Raw genomic sequence first — 24,769 nt, 5'->3', positions numbered from 1 at the left:
TATGGCTGGGATTTCTAGGTTTGTTTGCAAACTAATGGCACATACAAGGGCAAACCGCGCAGCTTATGGACCAAGTCGATCACGTACCATAAACAAATCAACAAAAGCCGGAAGCCTAGCCACAGCTTTGGCGCCAAAGATTCATTTCAACGTGTCAGTGCTGTGAAGTCCGAATATCTGGAAGTGCAGACATGTAAATGTGAACGACTCGAGACTTCGCAGCTCAGAAATCAGCAGCAATACCGCATTGTAAACTCTCTTCTAGTAGTCTCACCGGTTTGAATAATGAACTCCAGTGGTCTTGTGAACTCACTTTGAGAACAGCATTGCTGAAACACAGTTTCCCATTCTGAGATCAAAACTCATCAGTTCTCTCTGTTTGTCATCATCATCATTCCTTAATTAAAGTCTGAAATGGAACATTGTTTTTACTGTTTTTTTTTTGTTGTTGTTTCTGAGATTCAAACAAAAAATCATTAATATGACTGCTTTCCCATGACTAATACACACATTCCATCTGGCTCTTACATAACATTAACATAACTGTGACAAGAACTTTGATATACTATTTTATCAACTCTCTAAAGGTTTCTTAGCATCCATGCAACATTCTTTACACAATATATTATTTTCCCCTAAAATCTTGTAGGTGTTCACCTCTTTCCTGAGTAATGTGTGAGGTATCAGCAGTGCAGACCACTACCGCTCTGTCTGGGCAGCAGCTACACCTTGATCTAAGGCATTGGCAAACACTGGATGACAAGCTGAAAATGGCATGTGTTGACACTAACATCCGTTGCTTAGAAGTGCTCAAATACAGCCTTAACGTATTTACTTCTTACTTGCTGCAATTTAATGTTTAATCCCTGATTAAGCTTCAGACAACACTGGAAAATGGCCCATTGTGTGGACCACGACATCACTTTGAATGGAGGAGTGTTTTTGTGGTGTGGTGTGTGTGTGTGTGTGTGTGTGTGTGTGTGTGTGTGTGTGTGTGTGTGTGTGTGTGTGTGTGTGTGTGTGTGTGTGTGTGTGTGCACGTGCACGTGCATGTGTGCCTGTGTGTGACCTCTACTGTACATACACGTTTGTGTCAGATCAAAGGAATTGTGAGGGCATGTGTAGGTAATGGGTCACGAAGGGGTGAAATGAGACTGATTGGCTGAGGAACAAATGATGGAAGGATTCTACCTATTGAAGTGGGCTTCTTCAACTACAAGCCACAGTCATATTCTATAATACTGGCTACTGATCAGTGGCCAGAATGAAAATAATTTGGGACTGACTGGCCAGCACCTCAAATTGTAGTAGATCTGTGCAGTGCATGAGACAGATTGGGAGGAGACTGTGGTGAGTCTATCAGAACTCTTTACAAAGGTTAAACTTGTGCCTCCATTAAATCAAACAAGCCCTCTTTGACTTATGATGTATTGCTAAGTAAACATGAACACCAATTACATGGTAACATGAACTCAGCAATAAAGGGTGGGGGTGTCTGTCTGGAGAACTGGGTTAGGTGTGAAATTTATCACCACTGACATTTATTAGTGAACTAACATCCTTCATGGTGCTAAAACTATTGAGAAATAAAAAAGTTTTCCCCTTCAAATGCAAAAATTTAAAAGAATGTGTCTCAATGAACGTCTTCGGACACCATTTGTAAGGGCTCTACTAAGCTCAGCTCTGTAAATATCAGATGATGTATTAAATGACATTCTCCATCTGAAGTGACATCCTCCAAACATTTTCCTACTGAAGCTCCCAAATACCAAATGATTAATTGCCCTAGTCTGGGGCTCCTTTCTCAAGCTGATGGACCCCGGCACAACGTTCCCATGGATATTGTCCTTAAACAGTTGCCGGAGACGGTGCTACAACCCAGGTTACCATCGCCTGAGTCCCAGTAAACCTTAGGGACCACACAAAGTGTATTTACACCTCACACTTCTCCGTATAAACACTGCTTCTTATTAATTGAGCATGCACGGAGAACAAGCCACCCCTGCACTTTGGTTCGGGCCCACTGGCTCTTGCTAACCTCCACCCCCCACCATCCCTCTCGCTCTAATTGAGTGATTGCGGTAAGGAGTCCATGGCAGACAGTGTCATGCAGGCTATTATCGCAGGGGTTGTCATCCCTGGCTCCCGAGCGCCTCGCAAGGAATGCAGTCGGCTGCGATGCAGGCACTCGGACCGCCCTGGACCGGAGCCGAGCGCGACCGACAAACTTCCATCTTCCATCTGTCATGTGTTGCCCCCCCCCCCCCCACCGTCCTGCTGGGCTCTTTTTTTTAAAAAAAAACATGCCTCTCTCCAAGTAGTGAAGAAGTGTCAAGGCTAATTATAAACAAATCGTCGATGCCGCAGGGATCACTGGCGCGGCTGGGGTAAAGGCTGGGAGCGGAGCCCTGCGGGGTGGTAAAGATGGGGGGGGGGGCTCCCGGAGCGGTCGAGGTGACGGAGCGTCCGATAGGCTGCCAGAGTGGACCTCACACAGGGACGGGCGAGTGACAGGTGTTTAGGAGCGCACCCAAACACAGAGAAGAGGACACAAAGAGGGGAGGTGAACACAGTCAAACAGAGCAGAGAGGAAAAGAAGTGGGCCATACTGGGACTGAGACTCAACACGTGGACATACTCAGCACACGTTGTCTATAAAATATAATCTACATAAATTACAGGGGTGATCACAAATAAGCCGACATAAATCGTGCCAGTATAGAATCGCAGAAAGCTTTCTTCAGTAACTGATTCTTGTTTTCTTTCTTCTTTTTGCAAGATTCTCTCAACAGGCTACAAGCAATGATCGTCCGACGCTATGACTAAAGGGTGGTTCAACTTAATTTGATGCTATTTTTGAAACCAGGACAGAGACCAGTCGCAGAGCGTCACACTAAATCATGTTTATTTCTATTTTCAGTCCCTATGAAGTGAACTGATGACACCAGTATGGCTCCCTAACCGGGGCCATAGAGAGCAAGGACAAGCATGCTAAGAACGCAAGCGGAATGCTGTTTAATCACTCTCGCCACCAAGCTTTAAAAACAACACCGACAGCTATTAAGTCCGTCAGCCCGGTCCTGCTGCAGCTATGCCCCTGTGTCTATGGGTTTCGCACCAGCTAATGACAAAGGGACTTTTGCAGTGAATGACTGGGCCTCCAGTGTGGGAACTAGCAGAGAGCAGTGAGTGAGACATTCTCCAGAGCTAGATAAAGCGTTCCATCTTCCTCCTTAGAGAAACAACAGCATGTTTAAGTGCTATCTAGCACAGAAACTCTGCCTGGACACCCACAATTTATTTTGGTGTCCTCTGCCCTGGGTTTTTTTCTTTCATTTACTATTCTCTTGTGGATGATGAATCAGAGTAACGAGCGTCCCATCAGAGGAAGTGTGGGAGAGAGGCACTCTGCGTAGAACTCCAGAACAGGCGGATCTCGCATGCCGCCCTCGCGAATCCTTCGCTGTGGTGAAATCGGCCTCCTCTCGCTTCTCATCTCAGTCCAAGCGGGGTGAGGGGAACTGGAAGAGGCCGGTCGGGGTGAACCTAAGGCGAACCTCCGGAGCCGCCAGCCCTCGTGAAGAAAGTGCCAGGTGGGAGTGTGTACGCACACACCTGCAGTGTGTCACAAGCGCAAATGTATAGGAAAAGGAGCTGAGAGCCAGTGTGAATGTTGCTGCAACACTTTTGAGTTGTAGGTTTCCCCCATGAATCTCTATGGCGTGCTTGTTTTGTGAGTGAATAAGTGAGTGAGTGGGTGTGTTTTGTGTGTGAGTGCGCATACATGTGCATGTTAGTGTGTGTGTGTGTGGGGGGTGTGTGTGTGTGTGGAATGAGCTGTTTGAGCTGGATTATGATGTAATGGCCAGGAAATGTGATAGCCTGCTTTGGAAGAATTGAGGAGCCAGCCACCGCCTCCTTCCTGCCACTGGTGCTGCCCCTTCGCCTCTCTCCACACGCTGGAGAAAAGGGTTAAATAAATGTTAGTGGGTGATAAAAAGCCTGGGTTCTGAGAGGGGGGCGTCAGGCACGACGTTGACATGATGCACAGGGGCTACCGGGAGCTCTGCTGGGACAATGATGTCATTGCGTTCCATCTCCTCCCTTTACTGCCTTACCAACAATACACAACCATTATTATTCCCCTCATCATCATAGCCATCAACATTTGTGAAACTGTTACATAATCTAGTGTTTTACCGAACTTGCCCCTTAATTTCCTCTTTTTTCAACGGAGTATCTTGCACAATAACACTAACACGGCTATTATCTAATTTTGGTTATCGTAGCAATCCCCTTCAAATTATTAATTTATAATTAATAAAAACAAACACATTGTTTACAAGCTTAATTGTATTGGTAGGCCAATTTGTAAAAGAAAGGACAACAGAACTAACATTGTTTAAGACGTTCCGTTCCCTGGTCTGTGCAGAAACCAGTTTAAAATGATTTACCAATCCTAACAACGAATGTGGCCAAAATGACTTCTGGGAAGACTAGAATCATATAACAATATGTTAACTATGCAAACATTGTGCTGACTGGCCAAAAGTGTTAAGTACTAAGTACACCAAGCCCTTTTATGAGTCCAGTCCTCCACTGTTAACCTTCAATACCAGCATGACTCTCCTGTAATACCAGTAAAATTATTGTTAGTCATATACAGATGCCTCACATATTTATTCCAATGTTCTGACCTCCAAAGAGGTGGCTGTTGTGTAGCTCATAATCGGTAAGAGCATTACCCTATTGTTCCGGCTTACACACTTGCAAAAGCTACGGTGGCGACTCATAGTGCAGTTAACCGCGACACACCCTGCTGAAGAAATGGGTGTGGCTATAAAATCATTATAAATGACACAATAATTGCTATAACAGGCGATAATATTATAACAAAAAACAAAACAAAACAACAACATAGAAACTCATATGTTTGTTATAATTTTGGACTGAGGCACCGTGTCAAAGTCAGGAAAAGCACATCCAATCAATCATGGTCCGCAAGTGATACAGAAGCGTTTGTACTGGAGCTGCTTGGGCAATGTCAGCATGGATACGAATGGTGGGGTGTCTTAAGTAGGTTTAAGTAAATGCAGTACAATATCTCAGGGGAAAATGGTACACTCACTTTCCTTATTTAATTCTGCGTAAGTGCGTAGTGCTGTCTCCACATTTCCCATGACGGATCACTTGCAGAACAATTAGCTTAATTTGCTTCATTTTGTCCTATAATTAAAGTAATTGTCCTAGTTACAAATAAAGTGGTCTGTTTCAAAATCTACTGCAAACATTTCAATCCTTAGGTCAACATCTGCGCCTTCAAGGTTGTCAACAACCTTAATATTAATATTTGTATTAATATTGGGTTGACAGCACTGAGCATATAATATGATCTCTAACTTCCTCAAATGAGAAAGACATTTCATGCTCAGTCAGTCCTGTAGACCACAGAACATCTAAAGCTCCATGGTGATGGGTGGGGGTGTGTGTGCAAATCTTCAACTCCAAAGCCTGAAAAGAGTAATAAAGACTTGCCTCACTTTTTTAAATTTCTTTTTTGGTCCACAGACATCTTGCCTCTCTCCTCATTTCCGCCTGGAAAGGGTGGGGCTGGAGGTGAGTTTCAGTTCATGGCTGAAAAGGGTAAAAACGCTGGCGTGTGTTCAGCAAATATGTTGCGCTTATGAAAACATTGGATCCAGCGTGGAGCTGCACAGAGACCACTGTTGATTTAGTGCGATTGTGGGAGCGGTGTAGAAACGGTGGGGGAGAAAGATAATGTGTGTATATCTACTGTCAAGGTCAACCGGGCAGGTGTTTTGGGGGAGCATATTGGTGGAGAAATACTCTTGGTTGGACTGGCTTGCAACCATAGAGGGTGGGGGAGGGATCATTAATAGGGAAAGTTCTGGAAGAGTTGCTCCCTCTCATGTCTAGCCTCTTTTTCCTCTCTTGTTCTGCAGACATCAGGAAGTAATCTCTACCTGGATGTCAATGAGGCCAGTCGAGCTGGCTCATTCAAATCAACCAGTAGGACTTATTATTGGGATTTGCGGGGACAAAAAGTTGATTTGAGATTGCCAAATGCGCTTTTCACAGCCCCTAATACATAGGGGTCTCGCCTAAGATGTAGTTCCTCTAAGCCTTGGTAATAAACTAGGCTGGGCTGCCCACGCACCGAAACTCACCCGAAGCGTTAACTATATTATGAGGAGAGTAACAGGAGAGTGATGAGTCAACCGCGGAGGAACAATAAACATGCTGGCAGAGACGAATGTCGGACAGCCCTGATCCCGAGCATGTACGGTGGGATTCGGCCGTCGGCCATGCCCACAGCGGCCGCTGTTCCCTCCAGACATTCCCACATTCCTGTCCTTGGCACAGGAAGAAATGACAGAGCTCATTTCCTCCCCGCGATCAGACGTTTGTTGACCTTTACATTAACACGGCCTGATGCAATCTTACGTCGCTGCACCGAAGAATTGAACGAGCTGAAAATCAGGAACTATTTCTAGGTGTTTCCTGCTTTTTAAAACACAAGGGCAGATTAGCTTAATTAAGGAGAGCAAAACAGGAAGTTTTAAAGTCACTTCGATAATTAATAGGCTGTCCTGGCCGAGAGTTTTGCATGGCCTCTCGGTGCTAGGATGCAGGAACTGGTTTTTTTTTTAATTATTATTCTTATTTACATTTTCTGCCAGTCTGTATAAAATTACAGTTAAAGCCTGCTCTTCATATGAAAAGCGAGCACACACTGGAGTGCTCAGTAGTATATTTTCTATCGTTTGTTTGTGGTTGCTGAAGTGTAGTGCACCACATGCTGTATCTTGCGCCATCCCCAGTTTGCGCTACTTGCTGCCCTCGTTATCTGCTTATTACGCGCTCTCAATGGCCTCTGAGAGATTGGTGGGGTAGTCCCTAAACACCAGGCACACACTATCATATACCTCTGTAATAGGCTGTGCACCAGAAATAGCCAAAACAAAACCAGTTGGCTCATCTGTAGCTGGTGGATACAATGCGTGATTATGTCAAATACAGTAGGATGTAATAATAACAGCATAACATGCAAATGGTCATAAGGCTGCGTGGTTTTATTGATGAGCATCATGGCTATTAACAGTTCCTGGGATGCATAAAGTTGCACAGCAAAGATCAGGAAAAGGTGTCTTAGAATAGGAAAAAGGTATATTTTTTCTGGAATATTTACAGAACAGTAAAGCATGAAACTTAAATATGAGGCCAGAAATTAAAGACTGTCTTAATAATTGTGTTTTATGTAGGAAAAAAACAGCCTATTTTATAGCTAGGGAAATGGGATGCACTAACGTAAAATGTCACATGGACCCCTGTACAATGGCTAGAACATCTTTTTAAAGTGCATTTTGCATTCGCTTTGTTGACACATAATAATTGATTCAAATGTGTCTCCTATGAGTTCAGCAATTGTGTTGTTTTTAAAAGGCTTGAGCCCTGACAGAAATACGCTGGAAAGTATTGCATTTGGCGTTGAGTGCAGTTTCCCATAGACCAATGTGTTGAACCCAGCTCTGAGCCCCTTGGACGCAAGCTGACTGTTGAGCTAGTGGGAGAGAAGAGATAGCAGTGACCTCGCTCTGAACTCCTGCAAAAACTTGGATTATGTCTGGAGCAGTTGGAGAAAATACTTAAATGAACTTAGTGATTTAGTGGGGCGACTTGTAGACGGGTTCCTAAAATAATGAAGAAGGGGGAAAATAAAAACTTGGAACCAGGGAGCAAAGAGTTATACAAAGCTCAAAGTATGCAAATGTACGTTGGTCACAGGCGTAAACTGAACTGGCTGTTAAATTTAAGTTAATCTGATGAATTGGTCCATTTTAGAACCCTGGAAGATGGCGAACATTTGTTGGCAGAAACAGTTCGTCGTATTTGTCCGAGGACAGTGAAAAAACAAAAAAAAAACAATCGCCTTTTCCTCCTTCCTTACAGGAACACGGGTTTTTTGCTGTATTCATCACCCATCACAGCTCTGTTTCTGACCAAGCTCATGCACAAGGGAGAGCAGCTCAAAATGGCCAAAAAGGCTTCACTTCCTACCATTGCGTTCACTCCAGTTCATATTCAGCCTGGTGCTCCTAAAGAATCCAAACATCTAAACATGTCATATTTCTTTTTCTGCACTAAAATTAGGCTTGCTGTCATAAAAGTCATAGGCCTCTTATTCTTGACACCCCTATATGGCATTCATTTAGCTATATTAGGCTACCCTAACTGAACAAGATAAACGGAATCTAAACTATGAAGATCCTGGGAAATGGAGCCAAATTCCTGACAACCCATTCGCATTCCCTGTAAATGTGAATCATCTCACTCTCAAACATTTTACCTTTCGTCTTTGGCACGATGTGGCACGTTGGAGGAGGAGGAGGAGGAGCGAAGCGTGAGCGCAAATGAGAGCGTGTTTACTGAGGCCCGAACTAACGACGAACGAAAAGGATAACGGAAGTCGATCAGGGCACAAGCGTGAGGACAACTCCTCAATAGACCCAAGGACCTTCAAACGGGACTTAAAACGGGAAAATAAGCAAGAGTGACTTGAGAGAGGTTAGGCTTAATAGATCGGTGATTGGTAGGTATGTGTGTGCGTTGGGTGGGGGGGCTTTGTGATTGTGTGGGCGTGTCTCTCTGGCTGGATGCCAACTGAAACATGACAAGTGAGATTTGGGCAAGCAAATTGAGTTGCACAGAATGCTCACTGTGCATGACCTACCTATTCCAAGTACAGCTAGAACATGTACACCCTTGTACTGGACTTTCACATGTCTCTGGTTCATTTAGTCGGGTTAACACTGGACCAAGGAACCAGGTCACGCTAACGTGCAAAGAGACGGAGTTCTGGCAGGCTGATGTCACTTCTCTCCACACATATCCCTATAAGAGGTTGACTGACTGCAGCTTACCTTACTGACTTTTTATCGACCTCATTTATTACCCACAGCCACAAACTGAACGACTGTCTGTTTTTTGCTAGTGCGATTTATCAGCAGCAGGGGAATTCTCTTCCTCCTTCTGATTTGAACTTTTATTCAGAGGTAGCTTGCAGTGGGAAGCAGACTATAGATAAAACTGCCACGCGCGGAGTTTTGGAAGTAAAAACAGACCTTAGCGTTGGGGATGTCATGTCCTCCATGTTATTCCTTGAGGCCAGAATGGAGCCAGTTGTCAGTTGTGACGAATGCTGGCTCTTCCGCTTTCAGAGTACGAGGACATGGACTTTTGCCCTTCCTTCATTTCCCACCGCACACCTCCAGCCTTCGCTGACGTCTAACCACACGGCTCTCCTCCAAACGTCTGAAATTGTGTGCTTCTATACTGTACATTACCATTTTTAATACAACCGAGCGAATAGTATGTTCACACCACAGAGACACCATGAGCTAGCGGACTTAAAAGAACCCACATACCGAAATGAATTCGCTGAAAATGCTGCACCAGAGTCACTCGTCACACTATTTCAAGCCCGTCACGCACATAGAAAGGAACAGGCGAGGCTATCGGGCTATTTATTTATCACCAAATAAAATAGCGAACGCATTTACACCTGTGAATTACAAATAAAAGAAAATAGTTTATTATATTTCCATGTTCACTGCGTATGTATCAATTTAATTCAAGTTAGTCTGGCAAGTTCATATCCGAAATTTACTAACATTGTTTAGGATACCCGGCAGATTAGCCAACGTGAGTGCGTCGTATACCTAAAGTGTTTTTCAGCACTATAGAACTGAACCACAGTGAACTGCAGATACTTCAGAGATTAGTGAGGAGCACAGGATAGGATTTCAAACAATCTCTGATTCCTGCCATGCAGACTGTGTTTCGCAGCAGTGCGAATGTGAACTGTAACAGGAAAACTTCCTGTTTCCAAATGCTTCTCTCTAGAACAATAGCTTTTTAAGAGAGACTCCAGACTTTCGGTTGTTTTCAGTCTAAATAATGTCCAAAGCCAAAAGGGTCAGGGTCAATTCTGTATCTCCCTGATTAAGGTACGTAGAACAACGAAGGGCAGTAAACTCTCAGCAGAAAAGGAAATAACAGATTTTCTTGCAAAAGCAGGGACATTTCTTATGTCTGTTTTATTTAAATCCGAGATGACGGGCTCCTTTTAACGTTAGTATTTTAAAAAGCTAACTGCCCCACATGGATTGCATAAGCAAGCGTGCCACGTTTTTGTCTTGCATCACCTTGGCTGAGCTGTGTAATGAGTCTGGGGTGGGGAGGAACTGTGATGAAGTCAAAGAACTGGCAGTGATGTTTCTGTTGTTGCTCATTTGCCATCGTTGATATCCAAAATGATAACTTAAGTAGACTTTTAATACTATGCAGTGGTCTACTTCAGGTTATGTGATGAGAGAAAAAAAAACTTTTATTATTAAAACCATTTTATCCGTTTATTGTCCAATGACAGCACAAATTGTATATGATTAACTTGAACTATTTATTGACTCACTCGTCTTTTTGTCATGTCGATGCAAACCATAGTTAAACTTTTAGCATTTCCTTAAAATGATTATGCCATGATTGCTCATCAACCACAGACCATTCACAATGATATAATACCAAAGCTCATGTCATAATAGGGTGGATGCTGTACTGGAGGAGTTTTCCTACCTTAGCTGAATTCTGTAACAGAAGAACAACCGCAAAAATAGCAACACAATTATCTCATAAATAAAATGAGCTAGCATTCTGGTCACGTCTAGCCATAAAATATGAAATAAGTGGAAACAGACATGTTTCTTAGCTAGGTTAACTCACTAGCACCTTTTTTTTTTTTTTTGCATCTTTCTGTCACAGAAGTGTCCTCTGCAACATAATCCTAGCACTCCATCTCCTCCAGGTAGTATCAAATAAATCTCTCCATACACTTGCCTCCTACGAGCGTGCCCTCATGGTTAATGTTCTGCAAGACCTAGGTCAGCCCTGCACATGCATTTGAAGGGTTCAGCGTTCAACGCGCAGTCAGCCAGCAGGGGGCGCCTTCTGAGGTGACAGCAGCAGTCACTACGGAAGCCTCCGTCCGCCATGCAATAGGAAGCGGGCCAAGTAGAACAGGCTTGGCTTGGATGATTCCCTGGTCTTGGACCATCTTATCTTCCTTCTTATCAGCCCAGAGCCTGTCCAGTGCCCAGTGATCTTCCATGCACAGTCAATCTGCTGGCAAACTTAGGGGCGTGTCAAAAATAAAACTGTGCCCCATTCCGTATTCATATATTCATAAATATTTTATCATCTTATTTATATGTAATAATGATCTGTCTTTGTCAATGTGCACTTGGTCCAAAACCTGTCCAATTTGCGCTCTCCTAAACCTTTGAGACACTCTTCCAGCTGTCTAATCTTGTCCACGCTCCAGATGGACCTCCTCTGGGCTCAGAGATACACCAGAAGAAAGTGATACCTGTCCAGATTTGCATGAGACAGCAGCACATCAAGAACATGTCAATCCCAAACTCTAGAGCTGGAGAAAAAATAGCTTGACAACAACACTACTGGATGGTAACACACCCATATTCACACCTCAGAATGGTGACATAATTGTCTGAATTTCTTCCCCACCTATATAAAGGACTATTATTTTCTTATTACATTAATTAAAATGTTAGCAGTTATTTTGCATTTGTTTTGAACTGGTGAAGACAATAGTAGTCCAATGACACAGTATTGTGACTGCTATGCACCATCAGACAAACTGGCTTCAACTATGTACCACCAAATAAGAGCATTTCATGTCATGCTTGCCTGTTTGTTTTAGAATGGTTTATCAGAAATGAGTCTTTCTAGGAAACCACAAATGGGTCGGTCAGTGATCCTATCTCACCTATTAGCGGCTGACACGGGGCTGTGTGCAGTGCAGACTGCTCTGAGGTCAGGTAGACAACCCCCCTGGGGAGCTCCAAACTGTAGCAGTCAAATAAATAGCCTGAGGCTCTCAGCTTCAGCCCAGTCAGTCCTTAGGCTGCTGCTCTGTCCATGTTGCTGATTCATGGACTTTCTACCACAGCTTGGCGGCAGACAGAGGAGGGTGACCTTGTTCGCTGGGCAAAGCTAGATCGAAGTAAAAGGCCAGAGGTTTTGGTCCAGACCCTAGCTCACTTTAAACCCTGCATTTGTGCTAGGACAACCTGTCGCTCAGTGCTTTTTATATACAATAAGATTCAACACTTTCGAATGAACTATCACTCAGTTATTTTCATCTGAACGACTCTGTAGGAGTAACTCTAAGCCTGTGTTATGTTTTTTTTTTTTTTTTGCTTGCACCATTTGACCTGATGACTAAATAGCTCAGCGGATGAAAGATCCCAAACCTTTGGTGTTCTTGTAGCAGACACAATCGTTTATGTTGTGCTATACCTGATTCAATCGAATTTTGCATTTGATTTAGGGAAATTGAAATGATTACTTAGGCAATCCACTCTTCCAGGGCGACTATTAAGAAAACGTGCTTGATAATGAAGGCACGCCTAGTTAAAACGTAAAATAACAGACTTGTGTTTGTATGTGGTACTTTATGTTCCAATGATACGAATGCTACCTTATGCCAACCGTAATTTTTCAACAAAATAAATATTTGTTCACCATTCAGTTATCAAATATTTCCAGGCTTAAATATTCAAAAGATTGTTTATAATTTATCATGGTTGAAAAAGACAAATGGATTTTTAAGCTGGCAAGTATGCTCTTATAAATATGCGTTGTTCTAAACATCTAAAGTAGAAGGTCATCAACAGAAATTCCTGTTCTGTAACCCCTGTTCTAAAACTCATTAGTGCTTGTGTCGAATGCAGATGATACTGATAGAAAGCCGCGTGCCACAGCAAACATTCATCCTTTTAGTTTCCATCAAAGGTACCGTCCAAAATATGTTTATTTATGAAGAACATGCTCATTCGCTGGGTCTTGTCCACCTCGCCAACCTATGCATGCTGAAGCTACAATCCCATCTTGTACCACTAGGGCACTGCTCACATGCAGCACGACTTTTGCCAGTATTTTTCAGGGAAAACATTCAGCTCAAATCCCTCACAGATTCCAACACCCTATAAACTGTGTGGTAATATGTCATGCAGTCCGAGCACATAGGCTAATGCTTTCTGATAAATCGTGGTCAACTACAGAGCACTGCGATGACAGCAACAGGGTGCAGGCATATGATGTGACGTTAGTGCGAGGTAAGTGAATTCTGTCTGCCTATGCCACAGCTGTTATTAATGGTGTGTGTTCTTGACTTCTTTGGGTTTATGTTGTGGCTGGTACTTCTCATCAGAGCAATGGAGGGCAAACATAGTTCAAAAGGGCAACAGGGAGCAATTGTTTACTCTGTGGAAATGCTTGTCTGGGCTGGTCTTATGATGATGTTGCAATAGAACAAACAGAGGCAGAAACTGACCTATGGGAAAGAGAAATAACTCTATAAAAGTCAGGGAGTACTTTTTCAAGCTGCATCTGACCATAGGAAAACGTACCCCACAGCAATGACATAATGTTAAATACATTCCAAAATGCTTGTCAAATAGCACAGTCAGTGCATTAGATACTGAGTTATGAAAGAGTTTGCTCAGAGTTCTACAAAAAAACTATCTGTACACCTTAACAAAAGACACCCAATCTACTCTTTACAGCATGTGGTTCTCCGGCTTTGGCTGAGGCCCTCATGGGGCCCCAGTGTTCTCTCGACACTGTGTCTGTGCGACCTGACAAACACGAATAAAAGAATGTACTCGGCTACCATGCAAGCGGCACAAGATGTGACATCAGCACACAAAAGGCACAAGATTTAAAGATGTTGTCAATCAGCCGTAAATCAAAGTGCAACCCTGGGTCAAGGTTCAGTGCACTCATAAGCCAAAGTTCATACTGAACAATAACACTCCAAGCCTCAGATCAGAGTGAAGCCATAAAGTGCTAAAAGCAAAATTTAACTTGCGCAGATCATGTGAAAAAGTGCTTTGCCCATATTTATTACTGATAGTTAGTGCTGTTTGACAGCATAGACATTTATATTGCACAGAAATCACGATTACCTTTTTCACTGAATTATATGAAACTGGTAAAATCATCAGTTTAATTGTTTACGGGCCTCTGATGGGCCTAGCACAATTAGCCTTTGTCATGCATTTGTCAATTTTACAATATACAATTTTATACAATTAATGGCAATACACTGCACACTGTAATAGATTGTGTATTAATTTGAGTTTCGATAACATGACAATGATTACACGAGGCAAACAAAGGACATCAGCACAAAGTAGTAGAAGAAGAAGAAACAGTCATTTATTTGCTGTTCTTGTTTATTTTTCCAGTGTGGGTGAACTCATCTGGAGGAGGATTAGATGAAACATTTGCAAATTTAAAAAAAAACAAAAAAACAACAACAACAACAAATAAGCAAGACAAATTCCAGATTTTGGGTCAGTAATGTTGGATATTACCTATGACTTGCTTAGTGGCCATCCATTGCGGTAAGGAAGAGAATTGGGTGAAACCCAGCTAATAGTCTAACAGACATGGTATCTCATCAAACATTACAAATAGTTGGAAAATAGCTGTGATTCCAAATTTAAACAAAAATTGTAACAAAGCGATTTTATTAACTGTTGTAATTACAGATTCTGCAAAGTTCTTTCAAATTCAAAACGTAATCCTGAAAATATCTTAATGCCAGTATATAATCACTGAGATGTATAGGTGACAAAAAATTTAAAATGGGGAAATCATATGATGCTCAAATTTTCACCAGAACAGTTAATAATGTTTAAAACTGAAATTATTCCAAAATGCAACCATAGAATACAAATACATTATTCCAAATAAAATAAGAAAACACTTCTAAGAAAAACACATTTACAAAATAAATAACTTTTAAGTTTGTAAAAGAGAATGATAAGGATTGTAGTCAAATGTTGCTTGTGTTACTCACACAGTGTCTTGGCTGAGCTAAATAACTTAGGATCTACTGAACTTCCTTGCTGCAGTGAAAGAAGTATGGCCCTTCAAGAGATATTTCAACAGTCCTTCTCATGCTCCCAAGACCCTATTTAAAATCAAAAAAAGGTCTACATAGATCATTCCAGGATAACCACATACCTACTCCAAAGCTGTTCGTCACGAAGCCATTTTGGGTGTGACAAGACTGAGTGCAATATGTCACCTGAAACATCAGTTATTTTAATAGCACATCTGTGGTCAAAATGACAACTAACAAGAAGCATTGAGCTTTCTTTGTCAATGTGATTGATATTTTTTATAACAAAATCACTGTACAAACTTAAAACATAATCCCTCTCCTACAGTGAATATAATAACTGGGACCACAGATCTGTATTTAATTGTAAGAAAGAAAAAAAGAACTATTATTTAGCATTCAAAAATGCTATAAGTTAGGTAGTTATGTCTCACAATAAAAAAAAGAACGCAGCAAATTTCTTTAGCAGTTGTGTATTGTAACAAAGGTTGCATCAGAAAACAAATCCTGAGTGCCGTTTGTTCTGAAAGATAATGATCACTGTGGTTGCACTTTCTATTTTTCTGTAATTATGAAACTTATTGAAATTTGCTCCTTAAATCTTTCAGAATCAGCTTACACAAAGTCATAGCAGTACCATTCACTTTACAATGCAATTATGTTGGATCATTGAGTGTTGATTTGACACTGATCAACAGCAACATGGGGGAAAAAATCAAGCAAGAAGGTACAAGCAACGTAGCGGTTCCTCTCATTTCTGATACCCTGTATTAAACCATCAAAATTGCAGTCAATTTTGATAAGAGCTTTTCTTAATATGGGGGTGGTTGGGATGGTGGTGGGGGGGGGGTTTGGCATCAATTCATGCCACACTGCAAACAAAGACATGCTTGTAAAGGGAGACTTAAAACAGAAGAACAAGGATTCAGTCCTACTCTAACATATCAATTTTATTTGACAAAAAAAAAAAAGCATTAATTTTAACAACTAGCTTCATAAATACATTTCATTCATTCAGGGAGGAGATTCTTACACATCTTCAGTTCCAGTTTCAGACAGATCAGACTTAACATTTCTAATACTTCCTGTTACCATTTCTAATGCAGTGTTTTTCTTCTGTTGAGATCATCTTAGTCCAATCAAAAGCCTTCCAGGTGGAAACAAATAAAATATCCATTAGCACTATTGTATATATACGCACACACACATACTATAGCATTTTGATCCATGTACTCCTCCAAATGAAACTCGTAGTGCAGTGTGTGTTCTGAAAGTACCAAAGGCAAGCTGTAAGGACACCATGGTGAGGACCTTTCCTCCGGCACTCATAGCCTCCACTGTGAACATCCAAAGAGCGTATTCCATGGATGAGCCACAAAAACAAACAAACAAGCAAACAAAAACTAAAACAAAAACCCTGGAGTAGTAGTTTGTACATTGCACCTGCACGAGCTCTCCAAAGCTGAAGGAAGCTTGAGACCATGAAGCAAATGAGGAAAAAGAAAACCGATGGAGGACAACTGCAGACCGGGACAGAAGCGGCCATTTCAAGAACAATGCCAGGGGTGATGCGGAGAGGCAGAGTACAGTGAGGCAGGCTCTGTCCAATGAGAGCCAGGGTCAGGCCAAGGCCATGGGGCACCAAGTGTCCCCTCGGACGGATGCTGCAACGTCACCGGTCGAAGTTAGTCCCACGTTTGTGTAGAGTCCATCCTGGCCAGGGTACTTCCCAACTGAGCCTGTGGTACCTGAGACCATAGTAGAGGAGTTCACCTAGAACAGAATATGTAATATTAACATGTATAACATGTATAATACATGTATAATATTAACATGTATACTGATTATTATACATGATTATGGATTATCGCAATGTTGCAAAAAAAATAAGATACTTTTTCACAAATTTTTTCAAACAAGAAATTTAAAAGGCCTAGATGTTTTCAATAATGAATTGTCTTAAATGAAAACTTAGTTGCAGATGTTTTTTTTGTTTGTTTTTTTGGGGTTTTTTTTTGTTGTTCAACGGACGACGTTAAACACACTTTAACCTCGTACATTCTCTGTGGATTTTTTTAAGCCGTAGCCTGTTAGCTCACCGAGGTCGCGGGCACCTGCGTTGAAGGAGAACTATTCTTCGAGCTCTCTTCTGAAGTCGAGGACGATGATGACGTGGGAGTCATAGGAACTGAACTACTTCCTGCGGACCAAGCAAATTACTTAGCTACATTATGAACTTTTTAAGCGGGCTATTTTTTTAAAGTATATTTTTATTTTTTTATTTTTTAATTTTGGAACGAACCGGATGATCCCTTTGTTTTGTTCAAGTTTTTCGGCTTTCTTTTCCTCGTCTGAATACCTTCTTTCTTCATAGCAAGGGGCCTGGGCACCTGGCAAACGCGGTTAAAAAAGAACATTTAAAATGTAATCGTTTTATCGTTATTGTGTTAGCTAACTCAAGATTCACACAAGTTGGTGTGGTACGTACCCCGTGTAGTTTTGTGTAGAGTCCACAGGCATTGCACACCGGTTCACCCTCTGCGTTTCTGCGCCAAAGGGTGGTAGTGCTAGTCTGGCAATTAGCACAGGAAAGCCCAATTCGTCTAGAAGAAGACTTCAGAAAAACAGCGGTAATGAATGGCAGATGCATTCTGTAAGGAAACTGCCTAGATTTATTTCTCGTGCCACTGGAAATTTAAACTTAAACATTTGGTATATTATATGATGGGTGTCCGGTTCCTATGGATCAGCGATTTACTGGTCAGCTGACTATTGCAAATTTAATCATCATTTCAAGTAGGCCTATCAATTCATTTTAGAAACAAAATGTTCCCAATTTTACTACATAGAATTGTATATGACAGTCACATTTTGTGCATTTCACGAATCACATAAATGTGCGTTATTAATATAATATTAATATAAATTGTCTAAAACACGTAGCCTGCGTTTCCCAATATCCTAATATCCATTTATGCCGTCGCTTTGCCAGTAAAAATAACTTTTATTATGGGAGTAAACTGTGAAGATCTTCCGAGATAACCTCCACCTATTGTTTGAAATAAATAGACAGGAAATTGAGGGGCTAAGTAGTTCGCGGAGTGCTTACCATTCGCTTCTGCGGCTTAATTAATGGTCGACTGAGCCCATTCATTTTGCTGTACAGACCGCAGGCGTTGCAGAGAAAGTGGCCTGTGCCGTCGCGTCTCCACAGCGGGGTGGAAATGGAGCCGCAGTTGACACACTCCCGACTCTCCACCATGTCGTCGAGTAGATCTGCGAAACACAGGCCAGGGGGCACCGCTGAATTCACCCGGCGACATTAATGAGGCGTAAATTCATTTTGCGTGCGCTGTCTCTCATCTAATAGCATTAATAACACATGCAGACTATAAGACTGCTTACAACAGTTTTTCCGCTTAAATTCCTCCCAGGAAAGTATTTGTTTTAACAATTATGACCATTTAAATGTGTACCATACAATGAACCTTACATGTAGCTACGATGCAGAGCTGTCTTATAAACTGAAATTAATTACCAATTGGCTGTAAACGTTTAACATTTGTTGTTGTTGTTTTTAAGTAGGTCGAAATAAATAAACCTGTTAGCGTTGGCTAAATATCTTCTATTTCAGATATTGCTGCTGGCAATTGCTGTAGTCTAATGTACAGTATATTCACAGGACTCCACTGTATAGTTTACTTTATTAATAACAACCTACGTGTATCTGTTTAGATACAAACTGGGTAGTATGAAATCACAGCGGTATTAATAAATTTCATATTCCCCCGAAAAGTTTCAACATTTTAATATTTTCCTGTTCTCATGTTCATCCTTATTCTTCCTCGCAACTTGAACCAATGTCAGGTACAACATATATTCATAACTAGATCTTATTCTTAATGAATATTAATGCAGTTTTCTAAAAAAAAAATGTTTTAAGGCTGATAAGTTAAAAGCAGTCTTCATAAATTTGTCGATCCTCGCGCACCCCCCCCCACACACACACAGCTGGAGGAATTAAAAAGTTTACCTCCAGGCCCTGGTCGAACTGGAAGCGGGGCGCCTCTGGTTTGCAAAGAGTGAAGCATGGAGTTATCGAAAGGTGTTCCGGGCCAAGCCGTCGGCAGCTGCGGCAGCTGCGGCGCCACGTAAGGAGGATACGGACTGGTGTAAGATCCACCTATGGATCGAGGCAAGTATTGGTCTCGGCCGTTTGCATTCAGCGGGTTGGAATAGCTAGAGTCCCTTGACGTGCCGTTGTTCATCGGTGGGCTTGGGGAGTAGTGAAAACGGTTGGAGGTGTGAGGGCTACCCGTGTTATACGACGGGCTCTCGGGAGTAGACTGTGACCACACCGAATGACTGCTTATCGCATGGCTTGGCTGCGACGACACACCTGGCTGCAGGTAAGGCAAGCTCGGTATCATGGGTCCGACCCGGGATGTCGGCACATACACAGGAGAGTTAGGGTTGGAGTGCATGTAACCAGCCGAAGGCGAATCGTAAGTGGCTTGGGTCTGAGCGATGGCCAGGGTCTGATACATGTCGCTGGGGTCCACGATAAGGCCAGCTTTGTGTGCGCCACCTGAGATGATGAGTTTATTGCTCTGGTCTAAATCCGTGAAGAGCGTAATGTCCTCCGAATTCGGCAGGGCGTTGACTGGATGTCCAAAGTGAACGTAGGAGTGTAGAGGCCTGCTCTCGGTCCGCCGGTTTCCTGCGTCGAGAGGAGTCGGCGGCGCAGATGACCTCAGCTCGTCTGAGGTGTGCCGGTCTCTCCTGTCACCGTGTATGTAGCTGTGTTCAGCCGGCGACCCCGGGCTACTGGACACTTCGCGCTTGACCATGGACCAGTTGTTTTCCCCCAGGTCCATCCAGGATGCTTTTGATATCTCACAGTGCGTTGAAAATGGAGGAGAGGTGAGTTACCCTGTAAATGAGATCAAGATAAACTTGAGAATAGTGTAAGCAAAGCTTGGATAAAACATTTAGGCAGGCAAATTCATCCTATTAAAAGCCGTTTTTTTTAAATTAACCTAATGCAAATATACTTAAGTAATGAAAAAAATCACAAACAAAAACAGATGTTTGCAAGGTTAAGAACTTGATATAAATTTTGATCACTCAGTACTATGGTTGTCGTTTCTATGATATTTGGAAAAACGTGAAGACATCCACTTCTTATTATAATACGCTGTGAAAACTTCTCACAATGGAACATATCACTTTATATTCTTTAAAATGTCCCAATCCCACACGCAATATTTCGGTAATGGTATTTTACCTCGCCGGCGATTCGCGTAGTGGCCATACTACAAGTCAAATATGTCACTGCTGAAACACTTAGAAATAATTCGAGCTTGAAAAGCAACATATGTGAATAACTGAACAGAACTGCACAACATTCTAAACAATTTTAGCTACTTGCGCACATAGCCCAACAGAGGGATCTACACTGGAGAACTGTATCCATCCGTGTCGCGAACTCGTCCTCCCTCTCCGCATAAACCTCATAATAATTACCCCCCACCTCACCCCACCCCCCCCAAAAAAAGACACACACCGTAATAGATAGGAAACAAAACGCAATATGTCTTTGCAACAAGGAGATAACCACTTGATAAGACTCTCCACAGATAAGAGCGTGCGGTAGGGTAACGGGGACAACATACCCAAACTGTTCTAGACTCTGCGCAAGCTGTGACGACGCAACACCGAGGGAGATGTTTGACAAGAACCGGAGAGGAAAAAAAGATTCAAGACGGAATATTTATAAAGAAAAGTCAGTACCGACCTACTGGTGGTTTGCCATCGGTCGCTGTTCGCTGTATCCAACAGTCATGTCGAGGCAGGTCTCGTAGGAAATTTGGGATGGAAGCTTTAGTTGACTCGTTACGAAGTTGAAGAGAGGCGGAGCCTCTTGAACCGAGCTCTCTGATTGGATATCAATCTGAGCAAACATCTGCACGATAGGGGTGCTAGAATCATGACACCAGCAACATCGGCGGGGACTTCAACTGTAATTATATTCTCGATTTTCTTTTGGCGTTCTCAGGTCTTGTATAATTATTTTTTTCATATCAAGTATTAGTACGAAGAGTCCATTTGATTGTGGATTTAATGACAAACATTTAAAAGTTGGTAGGCTATCATTTGACAAGATACCCAAGTAAATAATTGATTTTGTTTTTTAAATTATTTGGGGTTTTTTTCTCATGTTCCTTAGCACTATGAAGATCAACCTTAAGATACAACTTCATGCAACGAAGACCAAAATAATGTGTTCTCAGCCACGTCTTCTTATTTAATGATAAAAAGGAAGTGTGAAATTTCCAAGGCATTAAAAACATCGATACGTTTCATTCACGACAAAGCAATGTCAGTTATGTTTTAAAATTCTGCAGAGACTTAAATGACTTAAAGTAGCTATATAACAATTTATTAAGTTTTCCTTAATCATTTAAATGGTTTAAGTCTGAATCATTTAAATCTCAATTTAGGTACCGGGTTAAAGCAATCTGAAAGTAGGTATTGTGTAGATCAATCAACGTGATTCGGTGATAGAATCACTTTGACTTGTTTTTGTTTTAATGTTTGTAGATGTGATGCAAATGAAGACAGTTGATAATTAGTTTATCTAAGACGATGGGACATCATTTAGGATTGTAAGGGACCGTGCACAAACACTCAGCGGGCAATGGCACTACAGAGTGTTTTGCTTTGAACAGGCGATAATTTATTCAGACTGAATATACATTGTTTTGTGAATTGATTAAAAGTTGAGTTTGCCAGTTTTTTTTAAAAAAATAATTCTCCAGACAGAGTCCTTGTATTTGTGATCTTTAAACATTTCGTTATGTTCTTTTTTCATCTTTGCATGCTTTTGAGTTATAGCAAAGTTTTAAACGGATAGTTCCGCAGGGAAAAGGTAGATATTTTCAACTCTTAACGTCAAACTCGTTCGCTGTTACAACTGAGATTAGAAGATTAGGCTTTATTCTGAAGTAAGGCTTTAAACTCTGCACCACCGTTTTACGTACTGATTGATATAAACGATATCTTCAAAGTTGTTTATCATCATCGTATGTGAAAATGATTCCTCCAGGTTTGAAATCATCCCAGATATAAATCCCGTTCCAATTTTTAAACGTTTTTTTTTTCTTTCTGTAAAATCAGTGAAAAGTAATAATGAAGGAAAAGGATAGTTTTTTGTAGGAGCGTGTGAATGCATTATCCGGGCGTCAGCCCACTGTCACTCTAGTAGCGCTTTGACAAATGAGGTGTTCCGTTGATGGTTCTTTTTCACAAAAACTGTGAACGAATAATCTAAAAGACGGAGTCAGGACGCCTTAAAGTCTGATCGTCTGTTATCTTCACATAAACCAGAGACAATCCGAGCAGACGGGAGAAAACCGTATTTGTAGGGTAGTTTAAATAGTGATTCTTATACGGAAAATTCGTTTGAACAAAAGAACAAGGCCTACACTGACAAGCTTTAATAAAAAAATAATAATAACACCACCACTAACAATGACAATAGTAATTACATAATAATAATAATAATAATAATAATAATAATAATAATAATAATAATAATAATAATAATAATAATAATAATATCGAAGAGCATAACGTTAGGTTTCAATTTAATTGGACTTACATTAATTACATTAAAAAAAACTTTAGGCAATTAGTTTCAAAAACATTTTCTTTTTGTTCATGTTGACATAATAAAGCATTTTTTGCAATAAAACAATCATTTAAAATACGCAAAAATAAATATTTTTATAATGTCTTATATAAAAAATTGGTTGTAGTCAGGTTTTATATTGGAAGCCTTATACTGCCTTCGCTACATATGGTTATAGCAGAGACTTTTTAATTTTACAAAAGTTTATGTTTGGGTATCCTCAACACAAAATCGAAAATTTATTATAAAAACAGGAAATTCACTAGGGCATTACAATATATTATCATATACTTCTGGAAATTAAAGCTTTAACTATGTAGATCTTTAAATATTACGTTCATTTAAAGACGTTAGTTTAATTAATTACTAATTACTTAAAAATATATAAAACAGTCGTCTGTAAAGCACTTCGATTAACATATAAGTACGGTGAGAGATTCTCCACTTTTCCTTCTTTGCTTGAGTTTGGATGAGAAAAGAACAATAAAATGTACTTTACAGTACTCTGACCTTGTAAAGTTTAAGACGTGCTACGCAACACAGCTCGAGCTTGTAATTACAGACTCAAATAAAAGATGTTCCTCACAGCCTGGGAGGAAACGCCATGAATGCATTATTCAGAAACAGAACAGAGCTGAATACTTTATAATAATAACGATATTGATGGTGATGATAATAATAATTATTATTATAATACAACAACAGTCACAACAACAATAATAATAATAACAATAATTATTATTATTATTATTATTAGCTGTTGTTGTTTTTGTTGTTGTTATTGATGCTGTTATTCCATGTTATTACATTTATGGTATATGGCATACGGCTGTGTCTGGAGCAAATTGCTTTGTACTTTATAGAACATCCTCGTGTTAGCATTAATAGGTTAACTGTCAGGCATTATTAACATATATTTACAAGTACTGATTAATATATTTGTTTTAAGCTACTGTGCATGAAATTTAACGTACAGTACAAAACAATGCACAAAATGAGCAATTTTCTGTAAGAAAATTTCACATAATCTCTTTTGCATGGAATCAGTTTGCTCAAGTTATTATAAACTTCATTAATAAATATTGTCGACAGATTTTTTTAGTAGTCATATCAATGAAACACGAGATTCCAGAGGTCTTTATTTTAGTGGCTTGGCATAATATTGAAAATCATGTGGCATTTTGTTCTTTGGTATCGAGGAAATTAATTCTTCTTTCATCTAGTCAAATCCTTGCTTCTTTTACAGCAGTGGATGAAGCAGGAACGACACCGGCGTGCCTGAATGTTCGCTTCGAGGTTTCACTATAGAACCTCATCTTGCTCCACCCTCGTCTCCTCATAATCGTCGCTGGATTCGTTTACTCTGAATTGCACGTACTCTAGACTTGCTAATCAACAGGGTTGATTGTTATTAAGCAACCACATAAGTGTCAAGCGACACCATGGAAGAGACAGGGGTCGGCCTTTCCTCTGAACGTGTGTCATATACAGTAAGCAATGCAGACAGAGAATACACATTTCATTTCGTAATTCGTTGGTTCGTAGGTTCGCTCAGTCGTTCATTCAAACGTTTATTGAGGTTTTGCATGTTGCAGGGACTTACTTGTTTGTCAACACCTTTCACTCTGTAAGAAAATTGAAATATACAGTGTGGACTATGTATGACTATGCCTACTTCATCAGTCAGTTAGCCTTCAAGTTTCCATGTTTAACAGGTTCGCACTGATTTATTTCTAGTTTCAAATAAAAACCTTTCTCTCTTCAATAAGGACTGCTGAAGTAATTTCCTGTATTTGAGTAATCTGTTCTCCTCAGCATTTCTGCATTAAAAACGGACCTATTTACTTTCATGGTTTATGAAAGGAGTAGTAAACCGTTTATGCTCCCAAGGGAGGCCTGAACCAAGAGTTTGTAGGACACATTGAGGGACCTACATGTGGCTGTTTGAAATGGTAGATGATTAAACTGGACAGGTGTAAAAGGAACCTTTGTGTGTGTGTGTATGTGTGTGTGTGTGTGTTTGTGTGTGTGTGTGTGTGTGTGTGTGTGTGTGTGTGAGTGAGAGA

At 40.9% G+C, this 24,769-nt stretch overlaps 1 protein-coding gene across 3 annotated transcripts; it reads right to left on the bottom strand.

Moving 5' to 3' along the window:
- Positions 1-14,297: 14,297 nt before the first annotated feature.
- gata6 (GATA binding protein 6) lies at positions 14,298-20,902 on the bottom strand. 3 transcript variants are annotated; one of them, XM_081723605.1, is made up of 7 exons: positions 20,808-20,902; positions 19,044-19,943; positions 18,120-18,313; positions 17,499-17,624; positions 17,313-17,400; positions 17,110-17,210; positions 14,298-16,783 (listed from the first exon to the last, which is right to left on the bottom strand). In XM_081723605.1, exons 2-7 carry the CDS (start codon positions 19,885-19,887, stop codon positions 16,631-16,633), a joined length of 1,506 nt encoding a protein of 501 aa, XP_081579731.1. In that variant the 5' UTR covers positions 19,888-19,943; positions 20,808-20,902; the 3' UTR covers positions 14,298-16,630. The 3 variants fall into 3 exon arrangements, with proteins under 3 accessions (XP_081579731.1, XP_026887620.2, XP_081579732.1); XM_027031819.3 differs by having other exon boundaries at positions 18,120-18,286; positions 20,808-20,901; XM_081723606.1 differs by lacking the exon at positions 20,808-20,902 and adding an exon at positions 20,298-20,497.
- Between the last annotated feature and the right edge of the window lie 3,867 nt (positions 20,903-24,769).

The sequence above is a fragment of the Electrophorus electricus genome, chromosome 11 (genome assembly GCF_041902795.1).
Source record: "Electrophorus electricus isolate QZ-2024a chromosome 11, ASM4190279v1, whole genome shotgun sequence".
Classification (NCBI taxonomy): Eukaryota; Metazoa; Chordata; class Actinopteri; order Gymnotiformes; family Gymnotidae; genus Electrophorus; species Electrophorus electricus.
Note: the sequence above shows the minus strand (reverse complement) of the source record. Positions and strands in the feature narration are given on the sequence as shown.